The 22,195-nt window shown below is 42.5% G+C and overlaps 1 protein-coding gene across 2 annotated transcripts in view; it reads left to right on the plus strand.

Annotated features, from left to right (window-relative positions):
• The first annotated feature begins 6,054 nt into the window (after nucleotides 1-6,054).
• ANO6 (anoctamin 6) overlaps nucleotides 6,055-22,195 on the plus strand; it is a 70,999-nt gene continuing 54,858 nt past the window's right edge. Inside the window, exon 1 of one of the 2 annotated variants that reach the window (XM_048955420.1) lies at nucleotides 6,055-6,227. In XM_048955420.1, the coding sequence (XP_048811377.1) occupies nucleotides 6,134-6,227 (94 nt within the window). In that variant the 5' untranslated portion in view covers nucleotides 6,055-6,133. The remainder of the gene's footprint in view (nucleotides 6,228-22,195) is intronic. The other variant, XM_048955422.1, reaches the window with a different exon arrangement.

Below are 22,195 nucleotides of genomic sequence, written 5' to 3' on the forward strand. Positions count from 1 at the left end.
GGGAGATGTACAAGTGCAGTCACTGAAAGCACTCTGCTTACCACAAGCACAGAGCCTGCCTGAAAGCACATAGAAAGGCTCTTCTTATCTCTCTGGAAGTGCAGCAGAAGTGAACAATATCTGCAGCGTGCATTGAATCAGCCACTGCAGTGAGGGGAGATACACTGATGGGAAGGGGAGATACAGCCTGCGTTAGTCTGACTGTGCCACAGTGATCCCTTCTGACCTTAACACCAACAAAATCTGGACAAAAGGTGAAAATCTGTTTGCAGCCTCACCGGCACAGGGCACACCTTGTCCATCAGTTGAGCACGATGCCCAGAGACCTCAGCTCATCTCAGGCAACATGCCATATGAGGGGCAGCACCATGCAGAAGGACCTGCACAGGCTTTGTAAGGAGTTGTCGTCTTCATGACATGCTAAATGTGAACCAATGAGCCACACAGCAGGAGAGTTTGCCCTCCACACCATCTACCTGTAGTGAAGTTTGTGGTGTAGTGAAGACTCTCCGGGTAAGCCAGGATAAAGGAGAATGTGTTCTCTTTTGAGGAACAAATAAGATTTACTGGAGTTCTTGTAACTTTGGGATATCTACACAGACATGGGACTAAGTTGTGTTTTGTAAGTGCAATGAAAATACCATAAATCTAGTACAGTAGATTGCAAATGAAATGGATGTATTTAATTGTTCATAATTCACTTGGTTAAACAACTTCATGAACTCCATGAAGTTCAAATATCCTGAACTGTTAGAGTTCAGACATTTCTTTGTAAAAATAAAAATATTTGAACTCTCAGACTATTATTCCAAGATACACTTTGGTCATGGATAGATGTTTCCTAAGAATTAAATGCTTTGTATTAAACATGTCAAAAACATCTGACTGTTTTCCATATAATTACCATTCTATGGACAGGCTGTGAAAGAAGGTAGCATGAACACTGCATGAACACTGCATGAACACAGCAGAAGATTTGGCAATACTTACAAGCCTTCCATATAAAGTAATTACACACATCAGTGGGCTAAGATCAATTATTTATATCCTCTTTTATGCATTACAGCTCACATTTTATCAGCAATTGTTATTACCAATTCACTTCAATAGAGGGCAAGAGAGACTGAAGTTGTCATCTCAGACCAAAGGCTGCATGCAAGAGAGTGAAATAAGAAGGTTGGCAGGATTACATACAATTGGAAACGACAGCTGTACAGGGTCTGGATAAGTTTAATTTCCCCTCATGCCTCATTGTTCTGCCTATCTTTGAATCACACTGAAATAAACACACGGATCTGATGGAGCAAAATGAACTCAGAACCCTTCACAGTACTTCTTTCTTGAGACTGGAAAAGATTGTAAGCACCAATTGAACCATACTGGGAACACACAGAGGTTTGTGAACTGAAAGTACCTGCTCCCACATTTTCTTTTACTGGCTTTTAAATCAGGAAATTCCTGAAAATCTTCCTGTACCTATGGGAATTTCTTGCAGTGAACGAATGCTTTATTTGATTTTATTTTGTTTTATTTCTCTTTGATTTTATTTCTACCATAGAACAGAGTCTTTGAGGGCTGTCTAATAATGCATTTCAAACACGTTCTTTTCTGTTACTGAGTTGCAGACTGTTTCAGCAACGCTTTAAAATGCACCCACTGCCAGGCACAAAAGTACCATATCCCAGCAGTTATTGAAAAGTGTAATGTTCTATGAAATCCGAAATAAACATTTGTTTGGTCTCTAGGACAATTACTTCTTCCATTCTACGTAAGAATACAAAATAGAAAGACCATTACATTCTCCATTCTGCAATGAATCCCACAGTGATGGACCACTGGGATATCTGTCTCCTTAATGAACACCTCATGCAACGATATTTGTCTGCTGCTTTTCTTCCTATACATTGCCTGCACTGGTACGATTTGCTGTAGTGGCTTTAATATCTTTCAATCATTGATAGATTTTCCAGAAAACTCTTTCCAAGTTTTTTTCTTAAGTACATTTAATTTTCCAGTCCTCCAAATTTGCGGCCTGCATGCCTTCCTGTTGCTCCTGGCCTTTATTCTGCTATGAATGAGTGTGGTTCAAGCAGCATGCATTTTGTCCCTCGGCATTTTGCAAGCACAGTGAAAGGCAACATCTGAATTCCATGCAGTCCTGACAGATGAGAAGGAGTTGATCAAAGAAGGAAATACGACAAAAGTAAGGGCAACAAGTGTCAACTCAGGAGCAAATCAAATGCCAAACTATAAAAAGGGAAATAAGCTGACAACTGCACTGCAGAAATTAGTCTAAAACTTAATGAGGAGTGCAATATAAAGATGAGTTGATGAGGTGATACAGCTGCAAACAAACAAACAAACAAACAAACAAAAAGCCATTGTCACTCTGGGATATATTAGAAGGAGCACCATACTGGTACAATTGTATTTGCTGCAGGTAAGCTCCTATCTGGAATTCTGCAATTGCTGCTGGGCACTGCACCTTATGGGAGAGGGCTAGGCAATGGATGATGTACAGAGATACAACTTGTAACAGGAATATTAAGATGTTAGAAATGTGAGCGGGTACAACTGCATGAGCACAAAAAAGAATGGAAGAACAATGTGAAAAAAGGGCTATGCTCATAAAGAAGGGCATAGTCCACAGCAGTAAAATTGAGGAATGCTGCCTGTGTTAAGCCCAGGAGGCCTGCACTCCTGTAAAATCAAAGCATGGGGCACTTCTCAGCATGACACCCTGCACTCTGACAACAGGAAGATAGAAACAAGATTCCAGCACATGATGTATGCCATTCCTGTTCCTTGCAGCCCAACCAGAACACAGCCTGTGGCCATTAGGCAGAATCTGTAGAGAGACAAGTCAGCAAACTTCAGGTGCAATATTGTCACGCCGTGCTTTAGCATTTCAGGAGTATGAGACCTTTCCAAAAACCAGTTTCTCCTTGTCCAAGAGACGTGACAAGGGCTTGATACCTGGCACACCTTTTGCAGAATGGTTGAGATGGGACTTCTGGGTTCACCAGGTCCAAACTCTGCTCAGCAGGGACACCCAGAGCAGGGTGCCCAGGCCCACGCTCAGGAAGCTGCTGAAGATCTCCAAAGAGGGGACTCCACAATCACCTTGTCCTCTGTTACACATAGGTGACTGCAAACAGACTGCCTGAACACATCTTGGCTCCTGTGAGTGTATGAGGTGTAAAGCAATGAAATCACACAGAAAGTGATTGTGAGGGGCAAAGCCAATGTACACAGAGATTTTGTAAAATAACGTCACCTTCTCCTTTTATAAGGTCTCATATGAGACATTTACACCAATTTCTTACAGAAAGTAAAGCACATGCATCAGAAATCTGTGTTGAAAGACTGAAAGAATGAGGTTTTGTAACCTAGATGAGCTCCAGGGGAATTAAGGTGATAGTTCCCCATATGGGATACGTTATCACTAGGAGGAAAACAACCAGCTGTTCTCGATGGATGCTGGGAGAAGAAAAGAAGAAAAGAGCTTCAACTGCAGCAAAATGATTTTGGCAGAGTATGGACAGGAGTGAAACCCTGGTAACAGCTCATCAGGGGCTGTTACAGGATCCTCACCAGGACTGTGCGTGATGGCAAGTATTTGTCACCAGATGTTTGCATGCATTCAGACCTGGGCCAGGCTGGCCTGGGGACCGAGGATGTATTTTTGGTGCTTAGTGCCAAATTTATTGTCGTTGTGACTCAGAGGTCCCGGTGCCAGCCCAAATCTATGTCAGTTACAGGCCTGGTGCCTGTGCCAAGGTTATGTCATCACTGGGCTGAACAATCTCTCCAAGTCCCTCCTGACCTCAGTTGGATGGTTGCCACAAGACAAACCATCGCTCATGGACGCGATTTTTCCACTGGCTCCACAGACTCCAGTTCTGTATCTCACTACCAGGAATGTTAAAGCGTTTTTATTGTTCTCCTAATTCTTTTTCAACAAAACTGAAAAGCGCCATCCTTAAACTGAGGGCAAAAGAAGAACGTGCTTTACCCTATTTTTTTTTCTATTTCTGCTGACTTTTGGAGCAAACCTATTTGTTGGCCGGAGGTTATGTAAGTGCATCTCTTTGAGCAATCTTTGGTTGTTATATGACTGGCAAAGAGGTGGCAGCAGGGTGGTGCTGTTGCTTTTTCCTCTTCGTTTGCTTTTTTTTTGCTTTTTTTTTTTAATCCCTATTTTTCAGGAGTATCAAACCCAGGCTTCTGAAGCACTGGTACTTTGCCAGAAGTACACATGGAAATATTTGCAATGGTTATGGAGTTTAAAAAGAGAAACAAACAGCTATGTGTTTTCAAAAAGTTGTATGGGAATTTCAGGCACAGTGCTCCCATTGTCTTTCCCAATAACAGCAATGCTCTGCCTTAGAGTCGTCTATGAAATCCAGCATCAGGGTTTGAGAGCTGAGTGAAATCTGCCCCATCTTTATGTTCTGTAGCTGCTGGGAGATGTTTTGCAGTCTACCTATCCATTTAGCAGGGTCAAGTTAAAAACTCATCTTGTAGCCTGGTTTTGAAATGCTCCTCTTTTCTGCATGTCTTCATGCACCTTGCAGCCTTGAATTGCATTTCCATTCATGAAACATGAAAGTAGTAAGCATGTAATTAAGACAACGGTGGTGTCTCTACTGTGTACCTGAAAGCTAAATCCCACATCAGTTCTATGACAAGTTATGTCTTATGTCACAGTCCCTGCTCTCCTCCCATCACTTATGAAAGAAGATCATACAAGGGAGACCGATCACCTGGGGAGGACCCATAGGGAAGGAGAACGGCTTCATATTGCACAGTGCAGGTATAGGAAGATGTTTGTCTTCTCTTTGTCTGACAGTGACCAAAATGTGCAGGGCATACTGAAGAATTCTATGTTGTACCTGCAGACCATGACGGGGATGAGGATAGCCTCGTGTCTGAAGGATGAATATGTCCATAACCATCTAGAGGTTGGCATTTCATTCTATGCAGCCCTTGAGCCTTCTCTTCCAACTTCCACAACTTTCTCCAAGTAACTCTGCTAATACACACTGATTCATATTTCATTTTTTTTTACATGCATGGGCCTCGGTTTTATGAAGTATCTAACAAAGTTGAGTTCTTCAGTGACTGCGTGATATACTCTCAGACCCAAAGGTTTCACTCCTGACCCAATTTTGAACAGGCAAGCTTACGGATGAGTGCAGAGAAAGCTTTGTAAAATGTTTCCTCTGGATCCCATTAGGTTCCACTTCACCTTATTAGTTTTGAGACAGCTTTTGATCAGCTTACAATATGATACAGTCATGAGTATGACTTGTATGATACGGCCAGCTGCAGAATAAGTGAAGTAAGTAAATAAATAAATAAAAAGCACAGAGATTAATTCAGTGCTTTTCCAGTACTCCTTTTAATCATTCTGGAGGCTGTTAATGCAGGAGGTAACTGTGCTTATTTAAGGTAAAATCATGCAATCACTAAGGTTGGAAAGCATCACTAAGATCATCCAGTCCAACCCCAACCCACTACCACCATGCCCACTATCCACGACACTCAGTGCCATGTCTGCGCAGTTCTGGAACACCTCCAGCAACACTGACTCCACCACTTCCCTGGGCAGCCCATTGCAGTGCATTATCAATCTTTCTGAGAAGAAATTTTGTTAATACCAAACCTGAACCTCAGTTGGGGCAACTTAAGACTATTCCTTCTCTACTTAACACTGGTTTTGGTGGTGCTCCGCTGCCAGATAACCTCATCTGGGTTCCTTTTTCCCATCAAAGGTTGGACCTGAGGATATTTTCGACCTGGGCTATTCTCTGATTCTCTGACGCCCAAACACCGACAGCCGAGCAAGGCGGTGCCTTCCCGTGCCCGGGATGTCGCACGCTGACAGGTGTCAGCCAGGCACTGACTGCGGGAGCGCAGCGGTGACACACAACGCCTTCCCGCAGCGGAGCGGCTCCGGGCGCCGGGCACGGAAAGGCCGATCCCGCCCAGCGCCTCCGGGAAGGTGCCGAGCCGCCCCCGCCGCCCCGCCCCGCCCCGCAGCCGGGGCCGCGCCGCCGCCTGGATCCGCGCGGGGCGCCCGGGGCAGGAGGGGAGCGCTCGGGGCGGCGGAGGGAGAGGGAACGGCGCGATGCAGGCGGAAAACCCCGACGTGCTGCTGGACCTGGAAGAGGAGGAGGAGGAGGAGGGGGACGAAGAGGTGGACGAAGAGGATGGGGAGAGCGGTGAGTACGGGGCTCTCCCCGGGGCGCGATAAGGGAAAAGTTACGGGGCGGGGGTGGGAGCCTCGGGGAGCGTTCCTCGTGCCGCTGCCGCTACGGCCATCCCCCGTGGCGAGGAGGGGGGGCGGGAAGTCCGTGCCGCTCCGTCTCTACGCACGGCATCGGCACGCGGCGGCCGGCAGGGCGCTGACGGTGAACCTGTCGGCTTCTCTCCCGCGGGGGGAGGGCGCGGCAGCGGAGCTTTCTGGATGCAGAAGCGCTGCCCGCGCACGGTGCCCCTCTCCTTCTGGCAGCGGGAGGAATGCCGCTCTCGCTGCCGCCCCCGGAGCTCGGCATCCCCCGAGCCCGCTGTGGAAGCGGCTCCTGAGCAGCGCGGCTCCGCTGCAGCGTCAGCGACGGGGTGAAAAAGGGGATAATGACGGGGGCCAAGTGGCAAAGCGAGGAAAGACGGTCATTTCGCTGAGGGATGCAGGCAATAAAATGACCGCAGAGTTTTACACTCAAAGGCCGGGTGTTAGTCTGGCCCTGACAGCAGCAGCCCGGCACAATTACTTCTGTAATTGCTATGGGAATGAATTTTATTAGAGCAGTTGCAGCAAACAGCCCCCAAAGGGCAGGATCTCAGCAGTTCAGACCGGCGGGGTCTGTTTGTTTCGTGCTGACTGACCTCACTTCAGAAGCTGTTCTCAGCCGCAGTACCCGATGTATTCTGGAGTGTTTTCTTTCTGCTGGTTGAAATAGGTCCAGCAGACAAGGAATGCGGGCAAATGTCAGATGAGCACACAGATGATAGATTTGTATATAGGCATTTTATCACATAAGAAGGGTTCCTTCATGCTGGTCTTCAAACTGCTGTGGTTACTTTTTTTCTGACAAGTGCCCAATTTTGATGATGTTTGACTACTGAACTGAGTTTCTGCATTTGTACTCTACTGATGCCAACTCTCTGATGCTTGTGCTGCCTTCACGTACTGATCCTCAGCAATGGCCAATTTGCCAATTCAGTCAGCTCGGGCCAACAGTGCACAGAGCTGGAGCCTCACCCAGGGTCTCTGGAAATCAGAGCACGTCTGTTCAGCACTGTTTGCCTCTGCTCCAGATGCTGTGGGAGGAGTATCTGTTGCTATATAATAACAGTCCAAAGGCAGATGAAGTTTTCCATGTGAAGTGCAGCAGAGGGATTGTTTGACTCCATTCCTCTAGAAAGGGTGGATCAGCACCACAGCGCATGAATCAACGCGTGCCTTTTCCTTTCCATTCTTCACCCCAGAGAACAACAAAATTGTTTCCTACTCATGACTCAAGTGTGGGGTTAGTTCAGCTCCCAAAGCCAGCAAGTGTGAGCTGCTCACTCTGCTTGCAGGATGTGGCAGTTTGGAGCAATGCAATGTGTGGTAAAATTAAATAAAAATGGAGTGGGACGATTTCATCAGTTGCTATGCAAAGAAATTCCAGTGCACAGCTCAGTTGTTATTATTCCTTGCAAAATGTGTGGGTAACAGTCCCGAGGTTTTTACGTTAGAGGAGGGCTGGTTTATAAGTCTGAGAAGCTCGGTGATCACCCCTTGCTCTCCAGTTTTATGGTACTGTCTGCATCTTTACCAAGGAAGCCAGCCTTGTCTTAGTAAGGAGGCAGGACTTCTGAGTCTTTTCCAGTTCATTCTTCATCAGCCCGAAGCATGCATAGCTCATCAGGTGAGCATTACCAAATCCTGACACACCAGAGAGCACTCCGGCTGGTGCTGGCAGGCGGCTGGTTTGGGTTCTTTGTGCTGATGACAAGCAGAGCACTCCTGCCAGAGCAGATGTGGGCAGGAGCCCAGAGGAAGACCAGACCTCAAGAGCCTGAATTCACTGCAGAGCACTGTAACCATGCTGTCTGCACATATAGTGTTGGAACCCATTGTTCAGGTGGCTTTTATTTAGGGAAGGAAATCTCTTCCCAAAAGTGGGCTTTTTTGACAAGCTGAAAAGCTTTTTTTTTTTTTTTTCCCCAGTGCTTAAACTTTTTGTTTTGGAGGCAGACTGTTTTCAAGGGGAGTGTTACGTCAGTGACATCCATCTGCTTCTGAGATCTCCTCTTACTAGGCAGGAATGGTGGGAAGCACATGAAGCTGTGGTTGCCACAGAACTGAAGCTCCCCAAGCCCATTATTTTCTGCCTAGAAACTGCCAGTTTCATAAGCTGTAAAGTTTTTTCTTTCCCTGGTGCCAAAACTCATATAATGTCTAGATTAGTTTCTTTGTGTTCGAGGATTTATAGAATATCTGAGAGTGCTTTCCAGAAAAGCCATCTTTTGAGGACAATACCAAGGGTATTCACTCCATCCGACCATTCTGTGCCAAATACTTCCCTCTCTACTGGGTTACGTGAGCTCTTCCTTATTCTTTTTTTTTGTCTTGTTTTTGCTCACAAATAACTTCTAGCAGTTCCTTGAACCTTGTGTGTATGTCTTTTCCTGCATTTTGAAGCTGCTGCAATACTCAAGACCCGTTTTATAGCTGGCCAAGAAATGGCAGTTTTTGTCAAGCTTTTCCTTGTCACTCAGCCTAGATACCATGCTGATGAGAATTCCAGTTCTTTATGAAAAATATTTCATGCCAATGTTCAGCACAAATTTTTACCAACTACAATTGAAACGTACAGATTTGGCTGATCCAAGGAGCGCTATTTGTGGAATTACATCTTCCAATCATATGTGAGGAGGCATTCTTCTGCAGCCTGTTTCCTTCCAGATTTGTGCAACTGCTGTACAATAGAAATCCCATTCTAATGGGTGATGTTTAACACAAACAGTAAAGAGCAGACACAGCTACTTTTTACTCCATTGCTTCTGCTCACTGTTCTGTTCTCAGCTTTGTTCCTCACGGTATACTGAATTTTCCTTTGGGTTGTAAAGGGCTCTTAAAGGTCATTTAGTCCAACACCCCTGAAATGAACAGGAGCATCTACAGGTAGATCAGGTTGCTCAGAGCTTGGTCCAGCCTGATTCTGAATGCTTCCAGAGATGGGGCATCTACCACATCTTTGGATGACCTGTTCCAGTGTTTTATTACTATCACTGTAAAAAACTGCTTCCTTATATCCAATCTAAAATGCCCCTCTTTTAGTTTGAAATTATTTCCTCTCCTCCTATCATAACAGATCCTACTAAAAGTCTGTCCCCTTCTTTCTTATAGCCCCTCTTTATGTACTGAAAGGCTGCTATCAGGTATCCCCAGAGCCTTCTCTTCTTCCCCGGGCTGAACAGCCCCAGCTCTATCATCCTGTCCTCGTGGGAGAGCTGTTTCATCCTTTGAATCATTTTCTGTGGCCCTTCTATGGACCATGTTTCTCCTGTACTGAGAACTCCACATCTGGATGCAGTTTTCCAGGTGAGATCTCACCAGTGCAGAAAAGAGGGGCAGGATCACTTCTCTCACTATGCTGGCCACGCTATTTTTAATGCAGCCCAGGATACAGTTGGCTTTCTGGGCTGAGGGCACATTGCTGCTCATGTCCAGCTTGTCATCCACCTGTACCCCCAAGTCCTTTTTGGTAGGGTTGTGCTTTATCCTAACATCCCCCAGCTTGTATTGATAGTGGGTGTTACCATGACCGAGGTGCAAGACCTTGCATGTAATGAACGTCATGAGTTTCTCCTGGGCCCACTGCTCAAATCTGTCTAGCTTTCCCTGGATGGCATCCCATCCCTTGGGCTTTTCAACAGCACCGCACAGCTTGGTGTCATCCGCAAAATTTCTGAGGGTCACTCGATCCCATCATTGATGTAACTGATGAAGAAATTAAATAGCAGTGATTCCAGTACTGACCCCTTATGGACACCACTTGTTACTGATCATTTGGACATTGAGCCATAGACCACCACTCTCTGGGAATGACCCCACAGCCAGTTCCTCATCCATTGAACAATCCACTAATCAAATCCATATTGCCTGCTTAGACCCTCTAAATATTCCTACTCAGTAGTTTCATTAATTTGACTTGCTTCTCATGTCCATCTTGCAAATATTATTGATACTCCAAGATGAACATACTCCATACTGATCAATTACTTCAGTATTTCCCTTCCTTTTCTGAAAAGTGGTCAATTATATACTGAACTGTCCTAAAGGCATCAGAAAGTCTGAACAGTTGGATTTGTTGACGACGGCTTCATCGTGCAATTTATTGATTGTAATCCTCACACAGTGGGAAATTAAAAAATTTGTGTACTCAGGAGTATGTGCAATGATCAGATCTGATAACAACATGCAAAGGTTTTTAAGCAGATTTCTTTTAAAAAGAAACGGGCAGTATTCTCCTTTTCATTCTACTTACTGCTTTAAGTAGGGCTGCCCCTCCTTACCCTTTCACACTTGCCTTTCTGTCTCACTCCAATTTATAGGAGGGAGAGGAGGTTCTTTGAATATCTGTATACCCAGTGTGAGATTAAGAAACAATGGTTCAAATGTTGGTCCAACCAGTTTATTACAGAGATGGGGAAGGGGAGGACGGACACGATTATGAATTAGGGTAATGGGGAAGGGAAGGAGGGTGATAGAAAAGATAGGAAAGAAGAAGCAAGGAGCCTTTATAGGAAGCAAGAGAGAGTCACCACCAAGGATCCAATGAGGTTCGTAGTTAAGTCATTGATCTTCGGTAGTGGTGGGTCGTCAGGCAGAGTTGTTCTGACGGCAACGACGACCGTGACCATGGCGATGATGGCCCCTTTTCAATGGTTCCAAGGCTCAAACCCAAAGTGGTTGAGTCAGCTCTTCTTGGAGTGGCAGCTTCTGGCTTTGGGATCTCAGTGGAAACTCCTTTGTTCTTATCTTCCTGGCCTTGCCAGCAGATAAGAGGGAGCAGGGAGGCACCAACTTGTATCTTGCCTTCACAGGATACAATGGCATCATCCCCCAGCCTCCCATAACAAACTGGAGTTGTTCGATCACAGGCTAGATCTTCCACCAGTAAACTGTCCTGAGCACTATCTTCCGAAGGCAAACAGCTAAAATTGTCCACACAGTGATGTTGATTGCTACACGACAACACTCATCACTCATCTTCTAGACAAGCCAGTCTTATCACAAGAAATACCTCAGGAAGCAAGCTTTGAGCCAAAAAAAGACAAAGAAGGATTCTCACACTCTCTCTCACATTCTCTTCTCTGTTTTGTTACCAAACTAAGAGTTACTGGGGCATCTTTCAGTCTTCCACTCTCCTGAAGAAGGCTGTGGAAAAGGTATGTCTGATGAGCTGAGAATCTGGGATTTCTGTTCCCTGGTTCTGTGCTCTGCTTACGACACTACTTTGGTAGAAACGTAAAGATGAGCAATTCTGTGTGCACAAGTTTGATTTCACTTTTCCTTTCTTGTACATGTGCATCCAGCAGGTGAAGAACATGAGTAAGCATCCCCATGGGGTGTAGGCTTATAAACATTTGACCTCAGTTGCTGTGACTTAAGGTACTGAGGCAGCAAGAGGATCTTCATTGTGAACTGGGGCACGGTTCTACCATGAAGGAGAAACTGATCTGTAATACTGGCTACAATGTAAACTGCTTTCCATGCCTCCCTTTCCTCTCCCATCTATCTGGTACCCGGTGATTTACACGCATTTCATCCTCTCTTCATGCTTCAATTTTCTGCCTTCCACTCACCCCATTTTGCTGAATCCTGACTGTGTGGAAGGAACAGATGGGTCACCAAGATTTTGAGCTGTGCACTGTGGGTACCGCTCGCTTTTTAATTCTGATGTAATGATTTTTCTACAAAACTACTGAAAAAACACAGCAAGAGTATAAATATTTAACTACAATATAATTACTGTTTTGTAGCTATTTATAATTTATAAACTCTGGAGGAGATTAGAATATTTTGAGAAAAAGACAGGAAATTTGGAGTCTGATAAGATTAACAGATCACACAGATACTCTCTTCTTTAAGTTTTGCTACCATAACGGAATTCCCAGTTGTTCATTAGAAACTTCCTGTATGGTGACAGTAGTTTTGTGATATCCCATTTTTCATATCTGAGTAGAATACATGAGTGCAGCTTACAGATAAGTCTGCAGTCAGGAAGTAGGACAAACTTGCTGTCTGCCATTGAGCCAGCTTGGGCCATTTGCACAACTTGGATAGTAACAGTTATGCTTTCCTGCTTATTAAGTCATTAACTTTGCCAGATATGCATCACAGGTGATATTTTTTTTTATGTAACTTTTTTTTTATGTGTAACTTTTATTTACACAGCTGTTCATGAGCTTTTTAAAAGTAAAACCAACCTGAGCGTATTTATGCTAAACACATCAGATTTTTAACTTTAATTTTTTTCAAGCATTATCGTTTATGCAAAAAAAAAAAAAAATTAAACTTATTACAGCTTATTAAACTGATAAAATACAGTGTTTGTGCTGATAATACATAGGGCTTGTGTTACATGGTACAGGATTGTGCCTAGCAGTTCTGTAGTGCTACTGTTATTGGAAGCAATGCAATCCAATACTCATGAGGAATGTCCATGTGTCACAAGATTTGCAACTTGTGCAGTATATCAGATTCCAAGAAGAGATCTTGAGTTTCAGGAGACCAGAGACATGAAGGGGTGATCTGTCTGTGGTGTAACAGACGTCATGTCAGTCTATGGGTCGCACAGATAGGTGTTTTGAATGTGATTAAATATGGAATATGAAGTTGATCTGCTACCATATGCATGGAAATTTCAACACGATTTTTATCATGTAGATCATTTCATCTTAGTACTTTTTGGTACCTGTCACTTCCTGGGAAATGATGACTTGCATGCTGTGGGATTAAGGTCTGCTTTGCCACGAGGTGTGTGGTGAACCCCAGGAGGAACTAATGCTAGAAGTGATGTTTTCTGCCATGGTGGTAGGGAAAAAAAAAAACCACAAGGGTGATTTTGTCTGAGAAAAATTACCTGCTGTAAATTAAATAGTCTTGTAATGCTCTCCAGTTCACCCTCTACAGAGATATTTTCCTTTTTTTTTTTTCATTTTGTTTGTTTTCAGTTTGATATGATATGTTCTTGTCTAAACTAAAAATAAAAAATCAAATAAAAAAGCAGTAGCCTTGAGTTTAACTGTGAACGATCACGAAAAACAGTTGCTTTTTTATTTTATTATTATTTTTTTTTACAATAGGTGCCAGGTAGTGTGACAGAATATCCTCTGCTTGTCATGAGAATAGCTTTGAAAAAGGTGTTGCAGGCATGAAACATGTAGAGCCCCTGTAGGTGTGCATGTAACAAGTGTTCAACAGAGTGTAAATATCAACGTGGAGAGGCAGAAAAGAATGGGGCCATAGGTTTGGACTATCTGTAGTTTTTATATTCAGAAAACAAGGGTAGGAATGGAAATATGATGCAAGTGCTGAGCTCTGTATCCTACTGAATAGAAAAAAAACGTCTTTCTACTGCTGATCCGCCATATGGTTCTAGTGCATGCCTCTGGCATAGTCCTCCCTAGAAATTTTAAGTGTCACTCTACAGAATTTATGTTATTTAATTGTGATTTGATTTATATTTTTAATTTAAAAAAAAAAAAACACACACACTGCAATTCATGGGTCTGATATCACTCATGACTTTTTATTGGATTTCTGATTCAAATTCAGGCTTTGCTGTGAATGTGGGTAGAGCAGTTTTGCCATTGGATGGAGTATGTTTCCATCCACTGAACAAGCTAAGATCAAAGCCCACAAGCGCATGGTTAACATTTTGTGTTAGAATTTGGGGTTGGTTAGTCTGGAAGTTGAAATTAAAACCTTAGGATGTAACTTTATAAACATGTCAAGCCAGCATACACTGGGTTGGCTACCAAAAGAAGTTTCCTTCCCAGGCACCTCAAAGTAACAGCTTCAGTGTTTGTGACCTTTTGGCCTTCTTCCTTGGGGTACATTATTGGCAGCACAGAGGAAACAGGAGACTGCAGAGAGCTATACAGCACCCTTTAACTTCCTATTGCTCACCTATGCTGTCTACGAGATTTCTCACCTACAGTGACTGTTGGTTTATCAGGGATGAACTGCTGAGTGGCAAAGGGCAGGAAAAGGAGAAGACTTCCTTCTTCCACTAGCATCAAGCAGCCTAGTACATATTCTTCCATTGCATAGTGCAATCCAATGGGGGTTTAGTCCCTTTTACTTATTAATAGAATCATAAAGGTTGGAAAGACAACTAAGATCATCTAGTCCAACCATCAGCCCATCCCCACTGTGCCCACTAACCATGTCCTTCAGAGCAGTATCTCTGTGTTTCTTGAACACCTCCAGTGACAGTGATTCTACCACTTCCCTGGGCAGCATGACCACAATTTTTGAGAGGAAATTTTTCCTAATATCCAATCTTCATAACGTGTTTTGTCAGAGCAGCTTCCTCTTCACAAGCCTTCCAGTTCTAAGCCGTATCAAAATAGATGGAACATTTCCTATGCAGTGATTGACCTGTTGAAGATCATAATATTACTTAATACAAAATAGCCAGTTAGTCTTGTTAGCTTTGTCAGTGAAAATAGCCATACTAATAAATTGTATGCTGTGTTTGTAAAATGATAAGATTCAGACCAGTACAGGCGCTGCTCACAGAAACAATCAGGAAGACCATAGGATTTTGGAAAGATACACATTTAAACATCTTTAATTAATACAAAATTCAGACTGGAAAATTAACAAAGACATATTAAAACACAGAGCGTCTGGACTTTAAGCAGTGCAGTTACAAGTCTGCTGGAGCATAAACATCTTTCTTTAATTGATTTCATGCCTCATGTGGTAGAAATTGCAGCTTAGTTGCAAATTGTTGGATAGAAGCTAAATAAGACTCAACCCTTCAATTCAGTATTTACATTAAATAACTTCCAGCTAAGCCACTAATCATCAGTATTCTTTAGACGTAGCCAAAAATCAACATTTTGTGGTAGCTTCTACCAATTTTGCTTTTCTTTTAAAGTTATTATTCCTTCCAGATTTTTCTTGTTGGATTCCCCTCCCTGATCCCCTTAATCTGGTCAGTCAGGTCCTTCAGCATTTTTTCAATGTGGTTTCTCATAGGTCATTACATATTTGCATAGGAGAGTGTTCCCTGTAGTCAAAATGAACTGCTATGCCAGTGCTCTTCTGCAACAAACAGCCACCACCTCTGTTCTGTCCAGGTGCAGAGCTGCTGCTGCAGCAGTTACATGACTGAGAAGTGCAGTGTCCTGTGGGCTCGTAGCTTGCGTGAATCTTTAGCAGAAGTGGAGAAACTGCCCTGCCCACAGAGAAGCTGGGGTGTATTGTGTCAATGGACTCCACTAAGCACCAAATACCAGGATTTGTATCAGTGGTAAGAATACTGGAGCACAGCCAGGTTCTTGGCTGAAAGAGTTTGATAAAATAAGGAGTATCAAAGAGATAGAAAAATAGTAGCTCTGACTAAGGAGGTGGAAGTAAAGACACAGCATTCACTGAGACCTGGGTACAGACTGACCAAAAAAAAGGAGAGGAGAGGAGAGGAGAGGAGAGGAGAGGAGAGGAGAGGAGAGGAGAGGAGAGGAGAGGAGAGGAAAAACAGTGTATTAATAAGAGTAAAACTACCAATGCAAGTGTTCACATATGTATATGATAAGCAATGGCATAAAGATTGTTCCAGGTCAGTTCATCAGAAAAGAAGCTACAGCATGGGGCTAAGGTTACATAACTGTGAATTATAACAATTCATCTGCGGCATTTTCATGCATTTTTTTAATATATACTAAAATTAATAATGTGTCTGTAGGTAATTTATCCATCAGTGAAAATACTATGTTTATACAATTAATTATTTGAAAAAAAAAAAAAAAGAAGAAGAAGAAAAACCACTGCTGCAGGTTTAGCACTGCAGTTAGAGATAATAACATTTAACAAAATAAGGATGAGATGATGATCCAGAGGGCTCTATTGTTTCCAGAGAGTTGTGTTAATTTGCATGTAATATTACTAAATTTATTTGATCTCTCTATCTGTATGTTTTTTTCTTAAACTGTCTAATGGAGTTTTTGTAGGCATTAATGAACAAAGGTCAGGTCAAACAACACACACTTTACCCTTGTGAGCTGCCCCTTTGATGAGAGTGAGAATAGCATCATTTCTGTAAATGCTGTTCTTAGTGGAGAATGCAGAACTAGTCCCTAATGAAGGAGATATCCTTATTAAATATTTCATCATTTCAGCATATACTGATCCATTCTAGGGAAAATAATTAAATTCATCCAGTTATCTGTTATAAAAGACAAGTAGGAATTTACACAAAGGACAAGTTTAAGAACTGATGTCCACATTTAAGACTAAGAGCAAAGCAAAGATTGGATTACTTAAACATGCAGTGTATTTAAAAATAAAAGCAACATCAGTATGATTGGAAGAAGGAGTAAAGAAGTTTTAATATATAAGCTTCAATGGCAGCATGGTCCAGCTAAATGAAGCTCTGTTAGACCATTCCCTCACAGAAGTAGAAAGTTTTGGATAGAAGATGGTTATTAAGCATGCAGCAGCTGGTTAGAAATAAAATCAGAACTCAACTGCTGAAACTACAAAGTATTTCCTGATTAGGAACCCAAAGTATGCAATTTCTTTCTAAGCTCCATTTCCACCACTGGGAATGCTTACATGAGTCTATGCACCTACACATGCAAAGCTCAAAAATTCACATAGGTTCAGACTTTAAACTTACTATTTTCACAGGCAAAGTCACTAGAAGTATCTTTTGGGGACCCCCATAGTGTGTAACAGCTGACTGTAAGAAAAATTTTTAAACTAACGTTCTGAGAAACTCATTATAGAAATTCAATTATATCTCTTTTGAGGCATGTAAATTTGAGAGCGAGAGGTGTGATTTTATAAACACTCCTCAAACTTCAGATTTCACATTAAGCAACTCATTGGTCCACAGGCACTGAACTCTAACCAAACAGCCATTTGCAATTACAATTTGGTTAATCATCTCTGTTCCTCCTGAGGAGGTCCCACAGCTGCCTGGAGGCTTAGCATTCCTGATGAGCACCACGGGATCATCTCTTCTGCTAAAAACAGCTGCATTTGTAGCTTGAAGCTTCTCCTGTAAAACATGCTGAAGGCGGACATACGCTGCTTTTCCATGTAATTGTGCTGTTGCTTTGATAGTAAGCTTGAGATTGATCTCGGCAAGCCTGTTGTATGGCAAAAGAGGCTTGTCTTTTTTATGTTTCCTGCCTAAGGACAGCTGGTTTGGCCGCTCTGGGATAAAAGAATAAGAAAGGATTCACGTTATTTTAGGCAATGAAGAAAAGGCCTTCAGCTGAAGAAGGCATGCTGGCAGAAACGCTGGTGCATTTGTGGAATAATGTACTTCAGCTCTGGAGCAGATGAAAAACAGTTTATCTTATGTTGTCCAGAGAGTTAAATATATGGTTACTGCTGAAGTATCAAATCACAGTCCTTCAGCAAATCGGCATTCAGAAATATGCAGGTTTCTTAGGCCAGGTCCCGGGCACGCATGTGGTCTAGAGAGGGAAGGTAGCATGCTCACATTAAAATGGTGAATGGATTTCACTTCTTGTTTTTATCCTTTGTACTTCTTAAAACTGATATATTTTATGTTTGCCTATTCAATCCTATCAGGAGCAACTGAAGGAATTGATGGATCTGGGACTGTTTAGACTGGGGAAAAGGAGGCTGAGGGGAAACCTTATTGCTCACTTCCAATGCCTGAAAGGTGCTTACAGCAAGAGCAGGGTTGGTCTCTTCTCACTGGTGACAGGTGACAGAATGAGGGGAAATGGCCTTAAGTTGCGCCAGGGTAAGTTTAGGTTGGATATCAGGAAACACTTCTTTACAGAAAGGGTTGTTAAGCACTGGAATAGGCTCCCCAGGGAGGTGGTTGAGTCACCATCCCTGGATGTGTTTAAAAAACATTTGGATGTGGTGCTCAGGGACATGATTTAGCAGAGGGTTATTACAGTTAGGGTAGTATGGTTTGGTTGTGGTTGGACTTGATGATCGTTAAGGTCTTTTCCTACTTGAGCAATTCTATGATTCTGTGATTCTATGATTGTTTTGGTTTGAGTACCAATATTTTTGTTTAACATAGCTGAGTTAAATTAGATCTCACTACAGCCAATCTGAAATTTCTCAGGGAAAGAAAACACATGTGACCACTGATATGGTGTTCTATGGTGTTTGGAGCCAAGCAATGCTACTGACAGCTGCTACATTGCCAAAATTTAACTTGCTTGGTCCATGGAAGGAATCCTGATTTTTACAGGGTTACCTGCAGTTCGCTTACAAAGCAGCAAGAAGTTCTGGAGCAGTGGGCTGCTGCTATGCCTGCATGTCCGCCTGTGTAGCCGGTTACACAGCATGAGAAAAACACTTTTGAATTTAATGGCACTGTCAACATCCATAAAGTTATTTAAGTATGTAAATGCTGCAGTCTCAGCCCCCACTGCTGTTCAGAGTGGTGGGGGTTTGGTTTTGTTTTCAGTTTTTCCACAGCTATTCATGATGGAAGGATAAATATTTGTCTAAACAATGGTACTCCATGTTTTAGTTGTGGTTGGTGGATCTGGGGGGACTCATTTCCTCTGAATGGAGGAGAATTTAATTAAATGTTTTAGAGATAGATGTTTATCCTTCAAGAAGGACAGAATGTGTCCATCAGAGGTGTTTCCATATCTGTCACTGGGCGTCACAGAACAAACCCAGTGACCCTTCTGCTCAATTAGATTTTCTTGAGCAACTTCCTGCATACAGAAATAACTCCAGATAAATCCTTTTTCCTTTCAGGAAGTCTCACAGTTCCCTTTCATCCCCTTCACTATTTTTTTCACCTTTATCTGATGGCAGCTTAGCATCAGTGATTCTCTTGGCCTTTGGAGTGCCAAGCTTGACTCCACAAGAGCAGCTCCAGCAAAAGAGAAATGTCACTCAGCCATAGGTCAGAAGTGACAGGAGATGCTCCCAGCATCCAGCCTGCGAAGTGCCAGCCTGCACCAAACAGGCAGGAGGGCTAATTTGTTGGATCCTAATTTGCTGTCAGTTTCTAGAGATCTCCTTCTTGATATCAGACTGCAATTCATTAAATTCCTCTAACAGGGAAGTTTATTCTCCTTCAGCCAGAATTTGAAGTTGACACAAGAGATAGGAGATGCAATACTCTGGCTTGTGTTGTAGGGGTCAGGCTGAATGACTTCCTGCTGCCTCGCTGCCTGCTTGTCTATGAGCTGCATTCATGCACTTCAAAAAGTTCATTTATATTTCTCTCCACACAAAAAGTACAATCTTCTGTAAAACCACTGTGGTTTCTTCTTAAAACAAAACTCAGTGTAGGCACTATAGAGGGTTTATGACCAACCTCTTCACAGACCACCACACTCACTTGAAGCCTGCTGGTACACTGCAGTACATAGCCAACCTAAGTGTAAATGAAAGGTAGCTCTGTAGGAGGATGCTTTGTTTTTGCTTTTTTTTTTTTTCATCCTCTAACCTCCACAGTTCTAAATAAGTGGATTAGAGTCTCTGTAGAAATGCATTTGTTAAGAAAGGCATGGCTGGATCTCTCAGCACTGGTTGTAGGTTCATGAAAGTCTCTAATGCCATATGAAAAGAGCAAGTCTATGGTTCCCAGACCACACGTTTTGTAGACACTGAAGTAAAATGCCTTTCCATGCATTGCAAAGCAAAGGTTTCATCCCTTCCTTGCCCCTCATTTTTTTTTAAGATTTTGTGAAATTACACAGTGGTAAAGGTGAGCTAGTAGGAAAATGAAAGAATTTCTCTTTGGCTTTATACTCCTTGTTAGTTTTACTTCTTGGCTTTATTACAGCTGAATGGCATGTAGGATTCAAAGGCACTTGTTTTTCATCATTGTCATTAGTGCAAAATGCGACTTCTTTTTGCTTCCTCCTGAGATAAGTTATCAAAATACATACTTTCCATGTTTTTATGCTACCTGCCAATCTAAAGGAAATTTGTGCTTTTAAATTCATCTGCTTTCTTTCCTGATGAGTACTAAAATTGAATTTAATCACTTTATGATGGCTGGTCTTCTGGGAAGGTGCAACAATTGTTAGAAAAAGTATACAAAAGGCATTTTACATCACATAATATCACGTGCTTACTTTGTTTGGTCTAAAGCTGCCTCCACAGTTCCAGCTCTGAAAGACCTTTTCATGATGGCCCATGCTGAAATCTGATATATAACACTACCCAGGAAATGATCATACTATATGTATTTATTATACCTGTAAAATCTCTACAGATCCCTGAAGGGAAGTTGTAGTGAGGTGGGAGTCAGCCTCTTCTCCCATGTAACTAGAGATAGGACTAGAGGGAATGACCTCAAGTTGCACCAGGAGAGATTCAGGTTGGACATTAGGAAATATTACTTCTCCAGGAGAAAAGTTGGAACGGGCTGCTCAGGGAGGTAGTGGAGTCACTGTGCCTGGAGGTGTTCAAGAAATATTTAGATGTTGTACTGAGAGACATTGTTTAGTGGGAAATACTGGTGACAGGTGAATGGTTGGAGTGGATGACTTTAGAGGTCTGTTCCAACCTTGGTGATTCTATGATTCTTAAAAGGTGTATATACTCCATACATGAATAACATCATTGCACATCAAGCCCTCAAAAAGTGCTTGCCAAGCATTGGGAAGCACTGCTGATCTTTTTCCTTGAGGATCTATGGCATCTGCTTCAGAGGGTGTAGCAGTAGGTAATATATGTGAGAACATTGCTGTGCCACCTGGGGAGGAATTAAAAGTTACTTGCCCTCACTCTCCCCATTGCCAACAAGCGTAAGAAGCAGTTGCAGGTTTAACAGGTACAGAGGGAAATACACGAGTTTAAAAAGCCACAAGATCATTTAAGATAAAAAGATACTGCTTCTCTCTGATCATGTCCTCTGGGAGTTTGACTACCTCAGCATCCATATTTTACACTTTGGCACACAGCATGGCTGTTTTGATGCAGAGACCCTCTGGCCAGTCTTGAGGACAGGAGACTGGGCTAGATGGACCTTTATGTCGATCAGTAAGTACCTTCTTGTGTTCCTTTGTACTCTTGATATCTTTTGGTTGCACATACTTATTGTTTCTTAAAAAGCACTGGCCTTGAGCAAAGCTGGTGGACAGCCTTATAGCCAAAATGCAGTACAAGAATATGAATAGTCTCAGGCTAAGACCTGCAGCTGAACAACCACCGGCAAGTGGAATACATAAGAAGGGAATCTTTTTATGTAGAGAACACTGATCAGGTTCACAAACAGTCCCAATGAGGGCTAATGATGTTACGAGCCTTTTAAGGTTATGCCACCATCAGGTATCCTTCCTGTTAATGCCCCCTTTCTCAGAAAGTAATTTATAAACCTCTATGTCTTGGAAGCTGCAGCTGTTCAGCACAGAGCTGTCAGCACTCACCTGGCTGTAGCTGGTGGGCATCATGCACAGAATTGTCAGCAGAATCCAAATTTTGTACTGATAGTGATTGCAATAAGCTTAAACACACACTGTTTTGTTTTTCCATTATGGCACTGAATTCACATTAATTACATTATTCTGAACTGACTTTTAAAACTCAATAAATTTGATATATGAGTCGCTAAGGAAAAGTGTCCATAGTTGTTATGATTACTCTTCTAACAGTACACTTTGAAATTACTCATCAGCAGTTGCAGAGTGCTCCTACACGAGGACCACTAATCAAATTGACTGATTAGGTGAAATTCTAGTCACTCAGCAGTTTCCTCATGCCAATTTGCAATAATAATTTTTCCATCACTTCTGCTCAAGGAATCTCTCAACTGCTTCAGATATAATTTCATTTCTAAACTGACTGTATAATTAAATAATACAGTATAGCCAGCAGTAATCTTTCCTCAAATTTAAATGTAAATGTTACCAGTTACCAACAGGAGCCATGGAATAATTGGCTGTGGCTAATTATGTATTATGTCTAAAAAATGTTAACATTATGGTTGCA

This window comes from Lagopus muta, chromosome 1 (assembly GCF_023343835.1).
Source record: "Lagopus muta isolate bLagMut1 chromosome 1, bLagMut1 primary, whole genome shotgun sequence".
NCBI classification, from domain to species: Eukaryota; Metazoa; Chordata; class Aves; order Galliformes; family Phasianidae; genus Lagopus; species Lagopus muta.